At 39.0% G+C, this 24,122-nt stretch overlaps 1 protein-coding gene across 13 annotated transcripts in view; it reads right to left on the bottom strand.

The window, feature by feature from the left end:
- Positions 1 to 24,122, bottom strand: part of Magi2 (membrane associated guanylate kinase, WW and PDZ domain containing 2) — a 1,461,753-nt gene that overhangs the window by 497,914 nt on the left and 939,717 nt on the right. For all 13 annotated transcript variants that reach the window (XM_031380053.1, XM_031380052.1, XM_031380051.1 and 10 more), the window contains one exon: positions 12,367 to 12,579. In XM_031380053.1, coding sequence (XP_031235913.1) covers positions 12,367 to 12,579 — 213 coding nt within the window. The remainder of the gene's footprint in view (positions 1 to 12,366; positions 12,580 to 24,122) is intronic.

Raw genomic sequence — 24,122 nt, 5'->3', positions numbered from 1 at the left:
AGGACAATTGCTAAGTCAATAGCTGCATGCCATTTACCAGGAGACATGTTAGTTTTCTCAAATAAGGACACCACATCTGGTATCTACAGCAGATACAATTGGAGTCACTTCTTGATTGAATTTTCAATAGTCACTGTCATTCTCCACAACTGGCCAAATAGGAAAGTAAAAGGGAGAGGTCATAGGAACCACTAACCCTGTATCTTTCAAGTCCTGGAGAGTGACACTAATTTCTGTCATTTCTCCAGGGATGCAAGTTTGTTTTTGATTCAGTGCTTTTCTTGTTTTGTTTTTGTTTTTGTTTTTGTTTTTGGCAGAGGCAACTCTAAAAGCTTCCTTTTAGCCTTTCTAACTGTAATCCTCACCCCATAGGTCAGGGAACCTATCTGCCTGCCTGCCTGCCTGCCTGCCTGCCTGCCTGCCTGCCTGCCTGTCTGTCTGTCTGTCTGTCTACCTATCCACCCACTGTAGTCAGATTTCCACTAAAACTACATTAATTACCTGACTTCCATAAGTTCCATATAGTTGGAAGTCCATGTTTCTCAGGGTCTACCGGGAATCAGAGCCAATTCAGAAGCAATATCCAATAGACCTCGGTAAGTATGATTGCTTCCTTTCCCCGAGTGTGATGTTACTGTCATAAAGGCCATAGGTCCTGCAGGGGGAAGGACTAGAAAAAGCCTAACAGTAAGCCTGTCAGGTATTTTACCAAGGGAACCTAACTGTCCCTTCATTCAAGGGCGTCTGGCTCTGCAAACTGGCTCAAGTCTTAAAACCCACTAGCTGAGAATCCCTTTTGTATGAACTGTCCTATACAGGCTACTCTGCAGGCTGCAATACTACTTGGACCATATGATCTAGCAGACTTCTAGGTGAATCATAGAAGACAGGAATTTTGGAGCAAGGTTCTACTATTGTAATCGTCTATTTTCCCATTGAGAGACAGCTCTTGGCCTGCATGACCCAGTTCAGCCCTTTTTCATTTGTTTGAGAAAATACAGTAGGGTGTTACAGGGTATTTGAATGTTTCTAGTTAGGGTGTGGCTCAACAATTAGCACACACCTTGAGTACTTCTGGCTGGAATATAGACATTCCTTAAGTACTCACCCTGAATCCCAAACAATGAAGGTAAAGTTAGTCAATAGAAGGAAGCACCCATGTTTGAAAGTGATGTCTAATTGAGTGGCAGACAAAATAATGAATTAGAGAAAGATTTAGAGAAAGATTTACAAAATAGGATATACCCAAATCTCATGAGAATAGAGAGGAAGGGGAAGCTACTTATAGGAGAGACAGTACAGGAAGAAGAGTGTACAGTAAAAGGATAGAGTGGAGTTCATGGAGAGCAATACAGTAGAGTTACGAGGGAGAATAGAGAATTACAGAGAGGGAGAAGGAGGCAGTTTTACTGGAAGAGTTTCACAGAGACAGATTGAAGAGAGAACAAGCTAAACATAGGTCAAGACAGAATGAACAAGAGAATGAGGAGCCAGAAGATTAGACTTAGTTGAAGGCTTAACAGAGCAACTCAGAGGCCTGAAAGAAAAGACTGATAGAATAAGTCAGCTGGGAGAGGAATTTGAGCCAGGTCAGCTGAGTTTAACCAGCCAGTCAGAGCTCAGAAAGAAATAGGAAGAGCTGACGTTATGCAGCAGCAAGTCTCAGAGGCTGAAACCGTTCTAGGCCTAGATTAGATTGGACAAAGACTAGAAGCTTCCAGGACTAGGCCTAGGTTTGCAGACAGAGGCAGTAAGCCTCTGAGATACTTATATCAGGTGGATAAAAGTTACTTTTACAGTAGGATTCTTACCTATTTCATTCCTGGAAACACTATAATTGACTAGCCAACAAAGAAAGTTCATATGAGTCATGCCACCATAAAATTCATTTTGACTGTGCTGACCATGATGGGTCAAGCCATTATGGATATTGTTTTGTGTATGCCACCCAGGGCCCCTGCTATCACTGGGTACTATTAAACATTTAGTTGCATTTAATTCTTCCAACTGAGTAGCAGTGTCTCCTTCCCTAAGGTCTAGAACACAAAAAGGGTGACATCAAAGCTCTTCCAACGTGCAGGTACTTCTCTCCCCTTTTGTGTTTTATAGGATCAGTGAAGGGCATGACTACTGAGCCTTGTGATTGCGGAAGACTAGGTTTGCATACTATAGCCACTCTAGCATTGCGCTTTACCTGAGCCTTAACACTCCTTCCTCAACAGTAAGCTGAAGGATATCAGTCATCTCTAACTCCTTTTTAGTAAGCCTACTTTTGACAAATGCTTCATCCAACTATTCAAGCAAACTTTGACACCTTTTTAAATTTTGTGAGTTTTCATATTAAACCTAGAATAACCACTCAGTGGGTCCATATCAATATACACACCCTGATCTGGTTTTACCTCTGCTTGAATGGATTAGTAAGCTCCTTAAACTCTTTAGTAGTGTAGCACACTTATTACTCTTCTAGGAGTCTGATTTGCCTTGAATCTTTTTATAGTTCTAGAGGTACCTATTGGTAGGCCCTGAGGGATATTAGTATTGTCTTGCCTGACATCTTCTCCAGAGAAAGTCATTGCTGATTTAGTAGACACTGAAGGATTAATTTCTTCAAAGGTGGAAAAGGCAATATTAAGGGTGTCTGGGTGGAAGTACAACTTCTGCTGTGAGTAGAGACAATCTGAGAATCTGAGAGTTCAAAGTTCTCAGCTTCAATAGCATCCTCCTACACTTTCCCATTCTGTCACATGATCCCAATCTATACTAACTAATGCCCTTATTTTAAACCTGGACACCCTCCAAGTCTGGGACTTCTGTTTCCCCTGTAATTCAGCCAACCGTATAATGAAGGCTTCAGTTTGATTCTACACAACTTGAACTCTGTGGCTGCTGGAGAGGAGACTCTTCGAAGAGACATATAGAGTCCTTCAGACAGTTCACACTCATTTGGAGCCTGTCAATTTCATCACTGATTCCATTGTTGTTTTTCACTCTAATCTGAGATTCTAGGAGTTGGCTAATTCTTATCACAGTGCTCATTCCTTTTTTTTTTTCAGTTTATGCAGAGATGCTAAAAGTAACTGGCCAGCAGCATCGTTTCCATTATTTTCCCACAAATTGTTAAAAATGTTGATAGGCAGAGACATGAAGTCTGTTTTCTGTCATAACTGAAGAATCAAGATAATGAAGTGCATTTATCTCCCCACATTTGTAGAATTTTCAATGCCATGAGCTTTCAGAACTCATTGAGCCCCCCAGGAGAGGGTTCAGTAACTGTGGAGTTTCCAAGTTGGAAAACCTATTCCAGATACTTTAAAAATTCATCCTTATCATTCTGTTGCTCGATAATTATTTCTGGTACCAAAATCTAACTAGTCAGGATTCTCTAGAGGAACAGAACTTGCAGAATGAATCCATCCATCCATCCATCCATCCATCCATCCATCCATCCATCCATCCATCCATCCATCTAAAAAGGGAATTTATTAGAATGGTTTATAGGCTATTGTAATCTAGGTACTCCAACAATAACAGTTAACAAACAAAAGGTCCAAGAATCCATCAGATAATTATTTCACAAGGCTGGATGTCTCAACTGGTCAGTATATGTCAGAATCCTGGAGTAGGCTCTAATGGAAGTGAAGGAAGGGGCTTGCTAACAAGAGTGAGAGCAAGCAGGTCATAAGAGAGTATCTTCTTTCATGCCCTTTATATACGCTGCCAGAAGAAGGCATGCTCAAGATTAAAGTGAATCTTCCCACCTCAAAAAAACTGATTAAAAGTAGGTCTTCCCACATCGAAGGATTTAATTAGGAAACAACAAAAAAACCTCTCACAGGTGTCTCCAGCCATTCGGTTTCAGCTATTTCCAGATTCAGTCAAGTTGACAACCAAGAATAGCAAGAAGAACCACCACACATGACACATGAGTTGCGTTATGTAAAGCTTCTGAAAGCAACACTGTGGGGAAAGTGCTGAGCTGGTTTAAACTGGAGAGAAGACTGTTGATTTTATCTTTATTCAAACTAGCCACACCATATACATTTCCAAAATTTATTTTAGTCTATAGAAATAGACTAAATGCTTTGTATTTCTATTGCCATGTGGCAAAGTTCATTAATATTTTTTTCTCCAGACCTTCTTACCCACTTTATGAGTAAACATGGATGATGAATATTTTCAAGAGGAATATGCTTCTAGTTTATTAGAAAGGAGAACAATTTGGATTTTAGAAATTATTATTTTATATTTAGTAATTTTCAGAGAGTAACAAATATCCTCCACAAGAAGCCATACAGCTCAATTGCTAGGAAATGTGGTAGATGATTTGGTAACGTTTAACTGTTGTAAACTGTGGAGATGAGCCCGTACCCAGTGCAGGATATGCTTATGATAGAAAGCTACCAGAACACCTTTGATCCTCAGTGGCTGCTGCAAAGGATTACATGGAGTCTTACTGCTTAGAATACTATCTTGGTTGTTAAATTTGTCAGTCTATCTCAATGCAAAATGATTTCTACAAATAGAAACAAGAGGTGTGGACAATTTTCTAAGTTTTAGTTCTTTAGGTAGTTTTAAGAAAACTAAGAAGGATCAAAGCATCCACATTTTGGTCTTCCTTCTTCTTGAGTTTCATGTGGTTTGTGGTTTATTAGAATTCATGTTTGTACTGCACAGTAGAAGGTAAAAGAGGTCAGAATAAATGTTCAAAACATTTTTGTCATAACTGAAGCTGATAAATTTTTTTAAAACTCATTGCATTACATACTTTTAAAATGCACATCTGCACAGAAAATAAGGAATAAGATGAAAAATGTAACTATTAGAAACATCATAAATATGGTATTTCAAACAATTGTATAATTTAGGATTTGGCTTGTGTCACATATTCCCAAAGACAATCTTCAAATATTCAACATGAACACTGACGTAGGAGAGTCATGTTTGTGAAATCCGTAGCTCTGTTTGATGGTGGAAAAAAAAAAAAAAAAAGCTAGTTCACTGTGTCCCAGCTTGGACAACAAGTCAGATCAATGGCGAAGTAAAATTTTTTATATTTTTTTCATTTTTATTAGATATTTTCTTTATTTTCATTTTAAATATTATCCCCTTTCCTGGTTTCTCCTCTGAAAATCCCCTAACTTCTCCCCTGACTCCCTGCTCTCCAACCCAGCCACTCCCAATTCCTGGCCCTGGCATTCCCCTACACTAGGGCATAGAGCATTCACAAGACCAAGGGCCTATCCTCCCACTGATGACCGACTAGGCCACCCACTGCTACATATGCAGCTGGAGCCATGAGTTCCACCATGTGTACTCTTTGGTTGGTGATGTAGTCCCTGGGAGCTCGGGGGTACTGGTTTGTTCATATTGTTGATTCTCCTATGGGGCTGTAAACCCCTTCAGGTCCTTGGGTCCATTCTCTGGCTCCTCCTTTGGGGACCCTGTGCTCAGTCCAATGGATGGCTGTGAGCCTCTACTTCTGTCAGGAACTGTCAGAGCCTATCAAGAGACAGCTATATCAGGCTCCTGTCATCCAGCACTTGCTAGCATCCACAAAAGTATCTGGGTTTGGTGACTGTATATGGGATGGATCCCCAGGTGGGGCAGTCTCTGGATGGCCTTTCCTTCAGTCTCTGCTCAACACTTAGTCTCTGTATCTCTTCCCATGGGTATTTTGTTTTCCCTTATAAGAAGGATGGAAATATCCACATTTTAGTCTTCTTTCTTCTTGAGTTTCATGTGGTTTGTGGATTGTATCTCCGGTATTCTGAGATTCTGAACTAATATCCACTTATCAGTGAGTGCATACCATGTGTGTTCTTTTGTGATTGGGTTACCTCACTCAGGATGATATTCTCCAGATCCATCCATTTCCCTAAGAATTTCATATATTCACTGTTTTTAATAGCTGAGTAGTCCTCCACTGTGTAAATGTACCACATTTTCTGTATCCATTCCTCTGTTGAAGGACATCTGGGTTGTTTCTAGCTTCTGGCTATTATAAATAAGGCTGCTATGAACATAGTGGAGCATGTGTCCTTATTACATGTTGGAACATCTTTTGGGTACATGCCCAGGAGTGGTATAGCTGGGTCCTCAGGTAGTACTATGTCCAATTTTCAGAGGAACTGCCAGACTGATTTCCAGAGTGGTTGCACCAGCTTGCAATCCCACCAGCAATGAAGGAATGTTCCTCTTTCTCCACATCCTCACTAGGAACTGCTGTCACCTGAGTTTTTTATCCTAGCCATTCTGATTGTTGTGAGGTGGAATCTCAGGTTTGTTTTGATTTGCATTTCACTGATGACTAAGGGTGTTGAACATTTCTTTAGGTGCTTCTCAGCCATTTGGTATTCCTCAGTTGAGAATTCTTTATTTAGTTCTGTGCTACATTTCTTAATAGGGTTATTTGTTTCTCTGGAGTCTAACTCCTTACATTCTTTGTATATATTGGATATTAGCCTTCTATTGGATGTAGGATTGGTAAACATCTTTTCGCAATCCATTCATTGCTATATTGTCCTATTGACAGTGTCCTTTGTCTTACAGAAGCTTTACAACTTTAAGAGGTCCCATTGGTCAATTCTTGATCTTTGAGCATAAGCTATTGGTGTTCATAATCTGTTCAGGAAAATTTCCCCTGAGCCCTTGGGCTCGAAAGCTCTTCTCCATTTTCTTTTCTATTAGTTCCAGTATATCTGGTTTTATGTGGATGTCCTTGATCCACTTGTACTTGAGCTTTGTACAAGGAGATAAGAATGGATCAATTTGCATTCTTCTACATGCTAACCACCAGTTGAGCCAGCACTATTTGTTGGAAATGCTGTCTATTTTCCACTGGATGGTTTTAGATCCTTGGTCAAAGATTGACCATAGGTGTGTGGGTTCATTTCTGGGTCTACAAATCTATTCCATTGATATACCTGCCTGTCACTGTATCAATACCATGTAGTTTTTAATCACAATTGCTCTGTAGTACAGGTTTAGGTCAGGGATGGTGATTCTACCAGAAGTTCTTTCATTGTTGAGAAAAGTTTTTGCTATCCTAGGTTTTTTGTTATTCCAGATGAATTTGCAAATTTCTCTAAGTCTGTGAAGAATTGAGTTGGAATTTTGATGGGGATTGCATTGAATCTGTATATTGCTTTTGGCAAGATGGCCATTTTTACTTTATTAATCCTGCCAATTCGTGAGCATGGGAGATCTTTCCATCTTCTGAGATCTTCGATTTCTTTCTTCAGAGACATGAAGTATTTGTCATACAGATCTTTCATTTGCTTAGTTAGAGTTACACCAAGTTATCTTATATTATTTGTGACTATTGTGAAGGGTGTTGTTTCCTTAATTTCTTTCTCAGCCTGTTTATCCTTTGTGTAGAGGAAGGCCACTGATTTGTTTGAGTTAATTTTATATCCTGCTATTCTGCTGAACTTGTTTATCAGCTTTAGGAGCTCTCCAGTGGAATTTTTGGGGTCACTTATGTATATTATCATATCATCTGCAAATAGTGATCTTTTGACTTCTTCCTTTCCAATTTGTATCCCTTTGATATCCCTTTGTTGTCTAATTGCTCTGGCTAGGACTTCAAGTATTATTTTGAATAGGTAGGGAGAAAGTGGGCAGCTTTGTCTAGTCTCTAATTTTATGGGATTTTTTTTAAGTTTCTCTCCATTTAGTTTGATGTTGGCTACTGGTTTGCTGTATATTGCTTTTTCTGTGTTTAGGTATGGGCCTTGAATTCCTGATCTTTCTAAGACTTTTATCATGAAGAGGTACTGGATATTGTTAAATGCTTTCTCAGCATCTAATGAGATGATCATATGGTTTTTTTTCTTTGAATTTGTTTATATAGTGGATTACATTGATGGATTTCTGTATATTGAACCATTCCTGGATGAAGCCTACTTGATCATGATGGATGATCATTTTGATGTGTTCTTGGATTCTCTTTTTGAGAATTTTATTGAGTATTTTTACATCGTTCATTCATCATTTTGCAAATTCATTAGGGAAATTGGTCTGAAGTTCTCTTTCTTTGTTGGGTCTTTGTTAAAATTGCCTTTTTGATGTGGGAAAATATGCACATAACCAAGAAAATGAAAAACAGCAAAAAAAAAAAAAAGCCCTCATTGCTGGTCTCAGTTCTATAGGGGTCCTGTCAGTGATGATGTTATTGTTGCCAATCCCTCAGGAACTTTCCTATGCACATTGAGTACTAATATCTAGCTAGTAGGTTTTAATGTTTGAATTTTTCAGAAATAGTTCTGAGCCCTAAAAGAAGTATTATGAATTCTTCAAAATATGAGGTAATAGAGTACTGATCCTTAGGCTTTGTGGGGGGCATGTGCACACATGTGTGCTTGTGTGTATGTGTGAATGTCTATGTATGTATATATAAGGGTCTGTGAGTGTACACGTGTGTAATATGTTCATGTGTCTCTATAAGTGTATTTGTATAGGCTTGTATGTATGCATGTGACAGTATGTATGTATATATGTATTTATGTATGTATATATGTATGTATGTAAAAGTGTGTGTATTATATGAGGGTATGTGTGTTATGTAAGGGTGTGGGAGGGAGGATGATGTATCTGTTATTAGGAAAATCAATACTTTGGAGCTGGTGACAGATGTTTCCCTGTATTTGAGGTTAGGATAGTAACACAAACTGTGACATGCTAGAACAGGGATAAGTTAATTTCATAGTTTAGTGTTTCTGATTTTTTAAAAAAATCATGCATTAGGTGAGGAAATATGAACTCCTAGTTGTGTAAAGAAATGGTTTCTTATTATTTAAAAGCAAATTGCATCTCATCTACTTAGAAGGCCAGGGAAATGTGGATTACTAAAAAGTAGACTTAATGCTTTAAAATTATATCACATCTATATCTAAAGTCCACAATTGATATATTGTATATAATACTAGAATAGGGTAGAAATTATGAAAATAGAATATTCAAAGTTTATGAATGGAAAATGACAAGGAAAGGTATCTCTGTAATATAAAAAAGTGAGTGGAGAAGAATCACTGGAGAATGTTAATAGAGGAAATTATGTTCCATTAACAGGGGAGGAAAGCTGTCTTAATTAATAAATGTATTCCTTCTATACAATTTCATCTTCAATACTTTAATAAAGGTAGAATGGGATAATGGGAATAATAGTCCTCATGGATGTGAAGTTGCCTGTGCTTTGTGATTTTAGGAATGGAATGAATCTTAAAGACATTTATCATTCAGGAACAAGTCCCCTGAATCCTCAACAAACTTTGAGGTGATAACAATAAATACATATATTGGAAATATCCAAGAGCCATAGCAGGACATGAAATAAGACAACATTTTCATTTGTAGCACAGCTTGCCTTTAAAAGTTTGGGGAAAGTCAGAACAGTATTATTTGAAATATGACCACAGCCCACGATGTCTCAAAGGGGTGGAGACAGAGACAGAGATGCTTCATTCAGTCTTCATTTTGCTAATATGGAGTGCTGCTCTTTAAGGTTAAAATTGAATTGAGGTATTTTTTGATGAGGACAAGAAGAAAAGTAAGAACAAGGCATGGTGTTCTTACCATGCCTTGGGAACCATGGGGCCATTGCTTAGGCAAGCCTTATCTACCAAGCCCCTCTTCTGAGAGAAGTGTCAGCACTCAGCTATGAGTGTGTAGAGCCACTGTTGATGACAAAGCATCTGGGAGTCACTCCAAGAGTCAGTAAGCACAAGAAACCCAGGCAGACAGGTAAACACCAGTGTGGAGAGAGCAGGTGCCCGTGGTTTGTGAACGGTTTAGACTCTGAGCAACTCTGAGTGTTCTGCTGGCTCGTGTTTGCAATCTCCACTTATGTGTCACATCTCTCTTACATACAAACTGCATCAACCCCTGCCCCCTCTCCCCACACTGCCCCTCTGAGAAGTCCAGAAGCACTTCACAGAAGCTGAAGAAAGTTCCTGAAAACCCCGAATCCATGTGAGTGCCAGAAGAGGCCTCATACAGGCGTGGCTTTCACCTTGAGTGAAGAGTGAGTCTGCGCTGGTATAAGAGGATGCTTCTGAAGGTCACTACATGCTTCCAATATGTGTGCGCTCACTACTGTGGTTCAGAACCCAGTCTGCAGTGGTCCTCTTGCTAATTTGTGACCACATCTGGATACCTAAAGAATTTATCTTAGGCGAGCTTGAACTTCCGTGTAATCTTTTAAAGATAGAATATCTTTTCTAAATGTCCTTTATAGTTTAGTATTGTCCTAGATTTTACCCATTTCCCTCCCTCAGCCCCTCCAGACAACAGGGAGAGAAAACTAAGTGTAGCATTTGGGAACAAACCATAAAATTAAGTCATGTCAGGAAACCAAAACAAAGGGGAAAAAACAGAGAAAGATCTGAGTGCATACACAAACCACAGCCTCTGTGAACTCACATAAAAATAAGCAGGGGAAAGGCACTGTGGCAGTTTCAGAGTGGGGCATTATTCACAGGAAAACAGAGAGATTCACTACGGAGGACATTATTCTTCAGAGACTGACAGGGTCTCATTCACAGCACCAGGACTGATGGTGCATGTACAGCCAGCTTGCCAAACACCACAGCACTGGGATGCAGATCCCCAACGGTGAACTGAGATCATTGCTGAGGACACTCAGAGATCACATAAGGGACACTCTGTTTGCTCTCTGGGAGATGCAGTTCATCTGCACTAATTGCCAGCTTGGGAGCCTGGAAAAGGCATCTCTGTGCCCACATACTGTATTCCCTTTGTTGGGAAGCTCTCATGGACTGCTCCTCCGGGCATTGTGTGTGTGTATTAACAGAGAGCCTGAACTGCCTTTAAAATCTATGTGCATTTCTAATTCTTTGCACTGGGCTTACTCATAGCTGGTGAGAGGAAGCTAGCAGATAATAGTGAATCACTCTAGCAGGTAACATATGTGGGAAAAGAAGTCTAAGAAATCCAACTACTAAAGCTTACAGCAAATCCCTTTTCTGAAGAATCTAACAACGGAAAAGAATGACATCTATTTGCCTAGTAACCACCTATTTACTTTGGAATTTTCAAAGTATGTATTTTAACTAAGACTTCTGTGTACTTCTCTTTATTTTATAAAAGGCTGGAAGATAGAGTCAGGCGTAGTGACCCATGCCTGTAACCCTAGCACCAGGCAGTTGAGACAGGTGCCCTCGGGCTTTGAAGCTCTCAGGCACCCACAGTGAGTTCCAGACCAGTCTGGGCTACATAGTGATATCTGCTCAAAAACCAAACAAATATGCCAAACAAACAACAAACTAAACAAAGAAACAGTAACAGTATAGATTTAAATTTAGAAAATGCTGTCGTTAAAGATACTGAGTAATATAAAATGAGAATGGAAAATTACAGTCAAGGCAGTGCAACTGAGTAAAACACAGAGCCTAAGAACTTGAAGCATTTAAAGAGAGATGTTGTAGGGATGGCTTGGCTGTCAACTCGATTGTATTAAGAAGGACTGGGGAGATGAATAAAGCAGAGCTCAGGATAGAACTAAGGGTAAATTTACATTCTTTAGGCTTATAAGCAATAAGCCTAATTTGGATGCTTCTAAACTTTAGCAAACAATTTTTTCTACACAAATTTAGGATATTTGAATAAACACTCCAAAATTAGAACTAATAACTTGAGTATGGGAATTATATTTTAAGGGGTAAGAATGTAGCTTACTGGAGGAGTCCTTGCCTAGCACTGTATGAGGGCTTGCATATATATTCCTTGTACCTCAAGAAAATAACAGTAATAAAGAATCATGTCTTTTCTATTCTGTGTGATATCACAAGTTTCTCTTTGTAAAAATAATTGCGCATATGTATCTGAATGTTCATGAACACACACATACACACACATACTCAAACTTAGAACAATAATCTTTATATTATAAAATACTAGAAAATGGCTAAGTAAGTAAACCGGTTGCTATTGAAGCAGAAGGACCTGAGTTGGGATGCCCGGCATCCATGTAAAAGCTGGGCATGGTAGCATGAACTTGCAACCTCCATACTTGGGGTACCAGAGACTGGCAAGTTTGGTAGGGCTCTCTGACCAGCAAGGCTAGCCAAATCACTGACCTTTAAATTAAGTGAAAGATCTCATCTAAAAAAAACAAGGTGATGAGCCCTAAAGAAAATCATCAATATTGACCAAGGATCTCCATACAGGCAAACATGAGTAATTGTATGTTTCACCCATGTACACACAAGCACACTCAAACATATGCACACATGCATGTACACACACATGTGCACATACCATAAAAAACACAGGGAAATAAGTCTTAAAAATATAAAAAATATGACAAAAAAACTGCTTATCTTTTAAAGACTATGAAAGACTGACCTGGTGTTATGGCTACGCCATTTCCATTGACCACAGGCCTTTCTTCCTCTTCCTCCTCTGGAGGCTCTATGCTTGCTTTCTCCATGTTGGTCACGGACTTATTTCTCTTCCGCTTCCCCTCAGCACTTGGAGTAGCTCCAGGAAGTATCTGGTCTGTTACATTTAATAATGGAGCTGGTTCAGCTGGAGGCTTTGGGGTACCGTAGTAGTTGTCTGTAACAGATAGCCAAACATTCTATGTTCAAATCTTTCTCCTACATGTGCATAGTTTTTAAAGAATCAAAATTGTATCAATTTGTATTCTATTTATCCACCAATTCACATATTACACATATATGGTTTTATAAGCACATATTACACATCTTTATTTCCATTTTTCTGTGCTTTAATGTATAAGATAAAGGCTTATGTTAATTAGCATCTTTGAGTGATTTCATGCGTTAAGCTTTCAAGTTAGAACTTTATGCACTGTTTTTGGATGACATATAACTAATTTCAAATCATTTTAAGCCAAGTTCATACATACTAAGTCTTCAAATCTGTTTAAGCCTTTTAAAAGTGAATGTTAATCATTAAGATTAAAGGCAATCTCTGGGTTTGTTCTTATTTTCGAATTGCACATCAATCTGTAAAGGATGCTTTGTTTTTCTCTTGAGGGGGACTCTGGCTATTGTCCTGCCTAGAGCTGCCCCCTTGCCATGTCCATGGTTCCCTTAGCTGCAGAAAGTGAGCCACTCCTTTCACTATCCTTTAGATTATCACTGCCCTTTTAAAGCCCCGGTGTCTGAGCTATGGGATAACTCTCCTTCCTCCTCACTATAAGATTTCAGTAAGAAACAAAACCTTATTTATATTTTTGTTTGTGTGAAGCCCAGAACACACTTATTTTAAAATGTTATTTAATATTCATATATGCATATAATGTGCTTGGATCATATCCACACCCAATTTTCACCTCTTAAAATCATACTTATTTCTATAATAAGAAGTTGGCATGTAGCAGGCATGCGTTTAAATGTCTGTTAAATAAGGCAATTATATGTTTGCCTTTGCATGTTCAAGAGAAATTATTTTATCTAAAATGCTCAGAAATGTGATTGGTAAAGAACATAGGTGTTAGTTTGAGAATCATTTTCAAATTTTAGCCAACAATTTCCTATACATGTTGGTGTGCGTAGTTAACTGAGTAATTGTTGTACTCCTGTACACAGTTATTAAAGTCTCTGTTGATATTGACTATGTACCCAAGCATTCCTTTGCATGTTGAGAAACCATGATGACCACCCTAAATTTTTTATCTTATAAGATGCTTAATAACCTGCTATGGAAGACCAACTTAGACATCAACTATGTAAGCACTGTGATGACCCAACCCTGTGAGGAGACAGAAGAGAAAGTGAACACAGCCACCTATCTCCATAGGTTAGGGGACTGCAGGCATGTACCACTACATGCTCTGTGGTAGCTGCTTTCTTTGATAAGGAGAATCTGAACACAAACTGCCTCCGAGAGAATGAAGTTCAAACTCTGCTCAGCCCCGTTGATTTGCTCAAGTCCAGGGAACTCACCCAGCAGGGTTGCAATTGGCTGAGCTCCTCCCATTCCCCCACAAGAGGTGTGAGGTGGGAGTGAGCAGCCATGGCAGACAAAATGTCTGTTCTACTTTGATTTCAGAAGAGGGACCTGGTGACAATTAAACTTGACTGTCAACGCAAAGGAGTTGACAAGACTCAAAGATGACTCACAGATCAGGGTGGGGTAATTGGCAGGTGAACAACTAAAGGGACCCACCCTGAATGTGGGTATGACTGATCCACAAGCTTGGGGCTCAGGGAATCAAAAGTGGGAGAAAGGAGGAGAGAGAAGAACATATAGCTCAGGGTTTGTTGAGTGGGTGCCCATATGGCTGCACCTGTTACATGTAGACAGTATGCTTCACATTCTTCAGACTTTTAATGTCCGGCCCACAGATCTCTCCGAACTGGGATTCAAAACTCCTTGTTTTGAAGCTTCGGCTTTTTGGACTCATCAGCTATTGATTTTTCAGATCCCCATCCTGTACATTATTTAGCCTCTGCTTTAGCCAATATAATAATTCTTTTTTAATATAATTATGTAAATGTTTCCACTGGCTCAATTTCTCTAGGTAACTTAAATGTAAAGGTGGAGCCCTTCCTTCAACCCATCTTCTCTCTGTACTCTGCATAGACAGTAAGGCCCTAGGGATGTTAGGTAAGCAGATATAATAAATGTCTTATCTACAACATCGGCTGGAGCCAGAACCAGTTAAAACACATTGGAACTAAACCGGTAGTGACCTAGTTCAAAAAACTGGGCATTCCTTTCTCTCTCTCTCCTCCCTCCCTCCCTTGGAAATTCAGGTTACCAATGCAGACTCCTTGGCTCCGCCTCCACTTTGTGTCTACTCTTTGCTCCTCCCCTAGACCTCAGTGTCACCTCTGAGCTGTGGCTTCTACCTGCCAGCTAATTTGCAGCATGCTCACACTGGCTAACAGGCTACAGCTTTGGCTAAAAACCTGTCACTCAACCCTTAAGCTTTAAACTTTTTTTTCAAAGTTAAACTTCAACCCCTGCTTTTCAAGAAAAAGAAAAAGACAGGGAGAACACCCCATGGTGGAGCAAGCTCACCCCACCCATCTTGGCCCGCCAAAACTGCTGCACTGGCGGTTTTGCTCACTTGCGCCCCCTATAGAAATAGCTAAATTTCGACTTTCAACCAAAAATTTTCTTGCTTCTTCATTTAAACGTTTATTTTTTTTTCCCTAACATCAGCGATGTATGTAGAAAAAGTTTTCAAATTGCTTAAGATTTCTTAAATCACCTAATCTACTTCCACAGGTCAAATCAACTATGCTGACTACCGTCATTCAATCCTTAATTAACAACCGGTTTCCTTTCACGGACAAACTTGTTACTGCCTGTCCCACAGACATAATTTTTGTCCTCAGTCACATGAAGCAGACTTTAAAGATTTCTTCCAGGACTAAATCCCTCACAAAACCTTGCTTTCTATCCATGCTGTGCTCCCAAACAAACCATTGCAGACACTTTCTGCTAGGGTCCTGCTCGTTTGTCATAACTGTCCTACAGGTTGACCCCCACGATGGAGGACAGTGTCTGCAGCTACAGACCCACCAGAGACAACGCCGTCTCCTGGGACCTGAAGACAATCCAGCAGCCTTCCTCCAGATAACTCATCTGACTGAAAGCTCCCTAGACACGCGCTGAACCCCACAGACAATAGACTTGGGACCTTCCAGCTACAGATAAACTCTCTTGCCAAAGCCAAAAGGCTGCTGAACTTGGGGGAAGTTAGGTGATAGTAAGGGAAACATAATGTCTATCTAGAATTAATTAATTGCTGTTCAAAACTGATGCTTTTACCCTCAAACTGTATTATCCATGGAACAATTGATTCTATAACCTCTTACCTTGCCTACATTCCTCATCCTCTGGCTTAATTGTGTTACTCCTCTGTCCTATATGATTTCTTCTGATACTTCCACCCCACCCAAAATTTCACAAATGACACAATCACTCCAGGGCCCCTATACTTATCATAACATAGTAGTAGACAGTTATTCTGATGACACCCCTCTCTTAAAAAACAAAAACGGGGAACTGCAGGGCAGTTTGGGGCAGTGGTCTGTTCAGGCAACTTAGGCTCAGTAGAGTAATTGGTCTTGAGCCCCGGAGCCTCAGTGGGCAGTTTCTGCTTGCAGGGAGTGGAAGGAACTTGGCTATATCATGAGTCTTTGGCTCCTGTTTCAGTCACAACCCCTCACAGCTGCCCCTGCAGGAGATGTGTGCTCTATCAGGCAGACAATGCTCCAAGCTCCCAGCATTCTAGCTGGACCCTACCCCTAGTCATCTGACCACAGCCATGCATGCCTCACCCCAAAAGACAGATAGCTACACCCTATATAAGGGGCAGTTTGCCCCAGCCTCACTCTCTCGCTCTTAGTCTCTCTCTCTCTTGCTCTTGCCTTCTTTGTTCCTCTCTTGCCTTCTTCCTCTTTTTCCTGCTCTTTGTTCTCTTGCCTTCTTGCTTTCTTTTCTTTCCTTTTTATCTCTCTCCTTCCCTTCCCTTCTCCTTCCTCTCCTTTCCTTCTCTCTACTTGACCAGCCTATTTACTCTTTCCTATAATAAAATACGTCATTTATACATTGCCTTCTTCTTGACTAATGCTTCCTGCCCGCAGGCCTCAGTAGCAGGGAAAGAGAGCTCCAGGCTGCAGCAGCGAGCCCACCACGGTACCACAGGTTGTTGTTTAAGATAAAGTTGGTGTATATGGGGAAGAGCTTTATAAACTATAAAACTGCATTGGTTTTAATAGTGATGAATCTCCATACCGGGATGAATTGGGAGGATGTGGTGAAGAGCAACCATGCCATTCATGCTGCTGTTCTTGCTCACATATACTCAGATAATTCAGAAAAAGTTTACTTTGTTAAGTGTTTCTTCTATATGTGAGGCTCTAAACAGAAGTCTGAGAAGATGACATATATAATGTTGAGGATTAATTTTGATTTGCAGCATTTTAACTAAATCAAAACTTTACATATGGAGGAGCAACCAAAAATAGTAGGTGTATGTACTCAATGACCTTCTACTTCAACATTCTTAATGGATAGCACATCATTATACCTTCCTGGAAATTTCAATATAAATATTTATCAAGTAGATGTAATGCCAAAATAGAAAATAGCTCTAACCTATCTCAATGAACAATATAATTTTACATGGTGTCTACTATCATTGATGCTCTTAGATATATACAATTCTAGGAAAAACAAATCAGGCTTCAGTATATTTTCTGTGTATTTTTAAGTTATGATATTCATAGGCAAATTACTTCTTAGTAATTAGAAATAAATGCATAGACAGGCTAAAATAATAAATAATAGATCTTGATGAATTTACATTATTAAATAATTAAATCTATTGGTATGGTATGATTGTAAATTATATAGTAATAACCTTTTGCTACAGTTCATCTTATGAAATTATATGTGAGTTTAAATGCTCATAGATGTGAGCTTACAGATGTGGAATTGTATGTAGTTAAGGTGTTAAGAATATCATTATTAGAAAAATACCAGCTTGCAAAAGGTAACAAAATAGTCTGTAAACTTACTACACTAGAGATATATAATTCACAGAGAAGAACATATCACACCAAACCAGAAATTTTATTATATTACTTATGAAAAACCTAGACCTTATTACATACTGGAGCATCTTCTGGGTATACCACTCGTGGGCATATACCCAGAAGATGTTCCAACACATAATAAGGACACATGCTACGCTATGTTCATAGCAGCCTTATTTATAATAGCCAAAAGATAGAAAGAACCCAGATGTTATTTAACAGAGGAATGGATACAGAAAATGTGTTAAATTTATACAATTTACTAAGCTATTAAAAACAATGAATTCATGAAAGTCATAGGCAATGGATGGAACTAGAAAATATCATTCTGAGTGAGGTAACCCAATCACAAAAGAACACGCATGGTATGCATTCACTGATAAGTGGATATTAGCCCAGAAACTCTGAATATCCAAGATAAAATTCACAGACCACATGAAGAAGAGGGAAGACCAAAGTGTACACACTTCAGTCCTTCTTAGAAGGGGGAAAAATACCCATGGGAGAAGATACAGAGACTGAAGGAAAGGCCATCCTGAGACTGCCCCACCTGGGGATCCATCCCATATACAATTACCAAACCCAAACACTATTGTGGATGCTAACAAGTGCTTGCTGACAGGAGCCTGATATAGCTGTCTCCTGAGAAGCTCTAACAGTGCCTGACAAATACAGTGTGGATGCTAAAGCACAGGGCCCCAATGGAGGAGCTAGAGAAAGGACCCAAGGAGCTGAAGGGGTTTGCAGCCCCATAGGAGGATCAACAATATGAACTAACCAGTACTCCCAAAGCTCCAGGGACTAAACCACAAGCCAAAGAGTACATATGAGGGGACTCATGGCTCTAGACGCATATGTAGAAGAGGATGGCCTTGTGAGACATCAATGGGAAGAGAGGCCCTTAGTTCTGTGAATGCTCTATGCCCCAGTGTAGGGAATGCCAGGAAGGGGAATTGGGAGTTGTTGGGGTGGTGAGTGGGGTGGGGAGGAGATGGGATAGGGGGATTCTGGAGGGCAAACAAGGAAAGGGGATAACATTTGAAATAAAGAAAATATGTAATTAAAAAAAAGAAAAAAGAAAAACCTAGACCAATAGTGACAGATCAGCTGAACAACTGTGGAGCTAAGCCACTGAAATGACTCTATAATAAGTTCATACAAATCTATATACAACTTAAAAAATGAGCCTTTGAGAAAAAAAAAGCACCATGTCTTCAGAAAAAAATGTAAACATTAATGGTTTTCAAGAACAATTCCAAACTATTATTCTACTAAAAATGAAATGCCTTTACACATTACCAGTATTAAGAGAACCTAGAATCTCAAAGTACAAATAAACCTCTCACAGTATGACATATGCTTAGTGGCACAGTTCCTGGGGAAATAAATCTGACTTTGAATTGTGTCTTAGTCAGGGTTTCTATTCCTGCACAAACATCATGACCAAGGAGCAAATTGGGGAGGAAAGGGTTTATTCAGCTTACTTCCATCTTGCTGTTAATCTCCAGAGGAAGTCAGGACTGGAACTCCCTTCTCTGTGATAACTCCAGCCTGTGTCAAGTTGACACACAAAACCAGCCAGTACAAATTGCCTCTTCTTTATATGCTTAATTTGATTCAGTTAGAATGACTAGTCGTTGACACAACCATCAACTGGGCATGCCTTGGTTATGTGCCTTGATTGTCTCTGCCATTAGACAGCTGAGGTAGAGGACTCCTCGAGACGATGAGTTCAAGACCAGTATGGGCAACATGATAAGATTTTTGTCTTAAAAGGAACATATTCTTTTAAAGCAACTACAACCACCTTAAATATAATTCTTGGCAAGACCACTAGTACAATTTACAGAATTGGACACTTTAATAAGCATTCTGCCTATGAGCTCTTGATTCACATGTGCATCAGAATGACTTCCACATAGTGTGATTACAAAGGTTAATGATAATATTCATAATAATATAGCATGACTATATCAGTGGAAACTCTAGAGATCCGGTCAGGACTCTTGGCATCTATTTACCTTGAACTTAAGTGAGGCCCTAAGAAATGAGATGATTCCCTGTCCATTATACATAAACTAAGCAGACAAGCTATACCTGTTTGATTTTAGAATTTTACCACTATTTAAAATGCTTTGTGTCCTTTAGCAGGAGAAAAGTAATGAAGCAATTTCCTTCAAAGCCAAGTTGGTGAACAGAGTATCTGTTCCAAAAGAGAAAGACAAGTTTGCTATGAAGTAGTGCAGTGGGAATCATAGGTAGTTTTTATTTCTTCTCTCACCTAAAATTCAGTGTGTATACACCTTGGGGAAAGCACATAGGGAAAACCAGCTTTCCAGACCACTAGTGAGCGACTGTCTTCATGAAGAATGCTCCCCACAGTAACCATAAGTGAACTTTAAAAGCCAAGTCTTCTAATTTGATATGATCACAAAATGCTATGTAAAATCATTCCGTTGATTCTGCCCCACAAGAGTATCTATAAATTTGCATAGTCTTATTTAATCCATGCCTGAAAAATAAATGTGACAATTGTGTAAGGAAACAAGTTGATTTCTCATCTAAATATTTATGTATTAATGCTGTTTTAACCCATAAAAATGTAGGTGGAAAAGAGTTAAATTTGAATAAAAGGAACAGAATATAAAATTCCAGAAATATGTTTATTTCATTAGACATATGCCCATGGACACTTGGCAGGTTTAGCTCACTGGTTACAAAGGCAGTTGGGCAGTAGCAGACCGCCTTGTTGTGAACTCAACTGGCTTCCCATAATATTTTGCATAGCCAAGCCCAAATCCATTCTGCAATCATCCAGAAAAGACATTAATAGCTTTCTCAGTAAAAGCCTAGTACATGAAGAGCACCACAGAAAGTCTGCCTTTTCTGCATCTGACAAGATAAGCTTTTTAAGGAGCCCTTGGTCTAATGAATTTAAGTGAAGGTCATCATCTTGTCTCGCTTTTCACAGCATCTTACTGGTAAGGCCAGTGTGACGGAGAAACAAGAAACCAATGAATATCATGCTGTCCTGGTATAAATAGGAGTAGAAACCAAGATGCTACTTCCTGAGGTGCACCACATCTGCTATGCTGTTAAATTCTGATAGGATAGGGGGCAAGGTGCTTAAAACTAGGTGAGAGGAACTGTCAAAATGCTACAAGCAAAGTAAAGATGTAGAAGTACTTTTCCTAACATTCCTCACTACCTAAATCAGGCATCATGATCAAAACACAATTTGGTTAATTTTTCACTTTAAGTTGTAGACTTGGGGGTCTATGGGGCAGTGGGCTGTTCTGACAGCCTAGGTCCAGGAGAGCTGCCACCTTAGAATGCCGGAGCACCCACTGAGCAGAGTAAATTTGTTCATAAGGGACTGTAGGATAGGCATTTGGTGATAGCTCCTGAAATGATGGTTCAGATTTCAGCTCAAACCCCTCACAGCTGCCCCTGCAGGAGATGTGGGGAGGTTTGCCCCCTCATCTCTCTCTCCCTCTTTTGCTCTTTCCCTCTTTCTCCTTCTCTCTCCCTCTCTCTCCCTCTCTCTCTCTTTCTCCCTCTCTCCCTCCCTCCCTCTCTCTCTCTCTCTCTCTCTCTCCTTTCCTTCTCCCTACTTGACCAACATATTTTCTCCTTCCTACAATAAAATAACTCGTTTATACATTGCCTCCTTTTTAACTAAGGCACCGTACAGCAACAGGTCAAAACCGGGGAGAGAGAGAGACCCAGGCCTCAGCAGCAGGCCCCCGCCTTTGGTACAACAGGAGTCAGTTTCATTATTTCAGTACTCTGAGTATATAATAACATGTAGCTTTTACATCAAATAACTGGAGATCAATGAACCCAAGTAGAGGCCAAACTTATGAAGATGCTGTTGATTCCTTCACAATACATTATACATTAGTCTACACACACACACACACACACACACACACACACACACACACACACACACAGAGCTCTATATCCTCAGTATTTTGATTCCAGTTTTGCTAACCAGAAAAAAAAAAAATTTGAAAGGTAGCTTACTAGAGGAAATCTGGGTGCTTATAGGGACTATGGCACCATCCGTAGGACTAATAAGAGCACTACAGGGATCCACTGGGCTTGAGAACCTGTCTCTGTGAAGGCGATCAGTTATTAATAACCCCATCTCAGTTTTATGAATAGAAAAATAGATTGATAATTGACCTTTTCAATGGTGAATGGTGGCTAGATGATTTTACTCTTATACTAAACAAGGAGGTTCATATTTTCAGGTTTAAATACTAAAAAGCCTGCCCAAGCATAATAAACAATTATTTCAATTCACATCAGACACTTAGATTTTCACAGCTAGTTATGGATGCAAACTTAAACTTCAAGACATGCTTGTCATAAGATAGTAGTAAGACTTGAGTTAAAAGTTATGTCAGCATAAGTTATGTCAGAAACAGGAAGAATTACAGTCATATGGCTACAGTCCGCAAGTATGGAGATCTATAGGTACCAGCATGGCCAGGTTCCCTAACTGTATAACCTGTCAGAAAATGAGACAATAAGTCTCATTTCAGAATGCCTTTAAAAAACTATCTTTGAAGTTACAAAATAATCTCTTATGTTCAGATTTGGGACTGAAAAAAATAAAGTACCATATCATTTTCTAACCATATGACATGTAGTCGCTGGTAACTAAAAGGAGAAAATAAATGAGGGCAATTTCGCTTAAATATCAGTCTTACACATGTCATAAATAGGAATACTATTCAAAATATTATATTATGACCAATGCAAAAACAACATAGTCATGATTTTGAAAACTTGGCATGAAGTGTAATATGACTATAGAAAACCTAAATATTACCATTTTACATGTAGAATTTAGCTATTCTATGAAATAATTCATAATCCCAGTAATCCATCTACGTGGATATCAAGTTCATTTAAGAATTATATAATGCTGGATTCACACTAGCATACATGTAGTGACATGCATTCTGAAGTCCATCCTAAGCCATATACCTCTCTCTGAACTGGGCATACATCATGCCAACATTTGAACAAATATTTGCTACATATAGCAGATAGACCCCTCCAGACAGCCTAAGGAGACAGTTCATTCACAGAAAGGATATCAGACACTATTCCCTTTGGGGAAGCTTTTCTTTGGGTGATATAAAAAATTCAGAAAATTTCATAACTGTAACTCATGATAAAACAAAGAAATTATGACAAAAAGCCTCAAAGAATAGAAAGAAGTCATGTTTGCAAGTACAATGGCACATATTCATCTTTCAAGAGAAATTATTTGAATATTTATCATAATATTAAGAAGTGGAAACAAAGTTCACAGGTAGTTTCTACTTAAATGAAATTAAATCCCTTATAGGAATATTTTGTAAAAAATAAAGTGCGCCAGGTATGGGATATGCATGTAATTTAAAATTAAGGTATTTACATTGCAAAATGCTCAAACTTGAAAATAATTTTACTAATTTATATGATCTAGTTTATCTGAGACAGCATTTCAACTTGTAATAGTATAAAGTTATTTTTTAAAATATTATTTTATGTATATGAGTACACTGTAGCTCTCTTCAGATACAGCAGAAGAGGGCATCAGATCTTATTACAGATGGTTGTGAGATACTATGTGGTTGCTGGGAATTGAACTCAGGACCTCTGGAGGAGAAGTCAGTGCTCTTACCTGCTGAGCCATCTCTTCAGCCTCCTAATACAAAGTTATTAATGTCATAGTTAGCCTTTGTCATATTGTGTATCTAAGACCCAGTATAAAGCTTATACTATCATCACATTATAATCTGAAAACTCCACTTCATGTATTCAGTGCCTATGTTTAAAAGCTGCCCTGAGGTTGACAATACAGCCTTAGAAACCCCATCACTAAATAACAAAATAGGCTCTACACTATTACTTGAGAAACCCAGTTTTCTTATGAGCAACAAACTGCATGTCAGCATTTTAAATTGTCTCATAAAACTAAGCCCTAATTCATGACAATAATCTTACGTGATGTTGCATCAATGGAACTTTCTCTAATTGCTTTGCTCTCTGGAGAATGTGTAAAACAAGAGTAAATAAAAGATAAATTTTCCTTGGCAAAATTCTTCTGCCCTACTTCACCATCAATTTTGCCTTACCTTGAAATTTTCACTTTTAACTTTATTATTAAGATGTAGGTGACTATGTGAATACAACAATCTGAATAAGTGTTTCAAACAATAATTTACACATGGACTTTAGGGAGGACCTGTTTTTGTGTTTAGAAACAGCACTAATAGATGTTCTTTATAACTTAGTAAAGTTCATATTGCTAACCCTCACAAATAGCCCAAGAACAGAGAATTCCTCAGGATGCTACACCCTCCCTCCTGTCATGTATGAGGTCAACAGTGTGCCCTCCCTTCAGCCTCCTAGAAGAGGAAGAGTGCCCAATAGAAACAGAGCTTCATCTGAGCCTCCCATTTGTCTTCTAGATTCACATCTCATGCTCTCCTCAAACAACAATGCTATTCTATTCTTCCTTCCTTTTTTTCTTTCTTACATTGTGCTTCACCTAGCCTAGGCTTAAACTTGCTT

Source organism: Mastomys coucha, unplaced genomic scaffold (genome assembly GCF_008632895.1).
Source record: "Mastomys coucha isolate ucsf_1 unplaced genomic scaffold, UCSF_Mcou_1 pScaffold19, whole genome shotgun sequence".
NCBI classification, from domain to species: domain Eukaryota; kingdom Metazoa; phylum Chordata; class Mammalia; order Rodentia; family Muridae; genus Mastomys; species Mastomys coucha.
The sequence above is the reverse complement of the archived record's forward strand: the minus strand, read 5'-3'. Positions and strand labels throughout refer to the sequence as shown.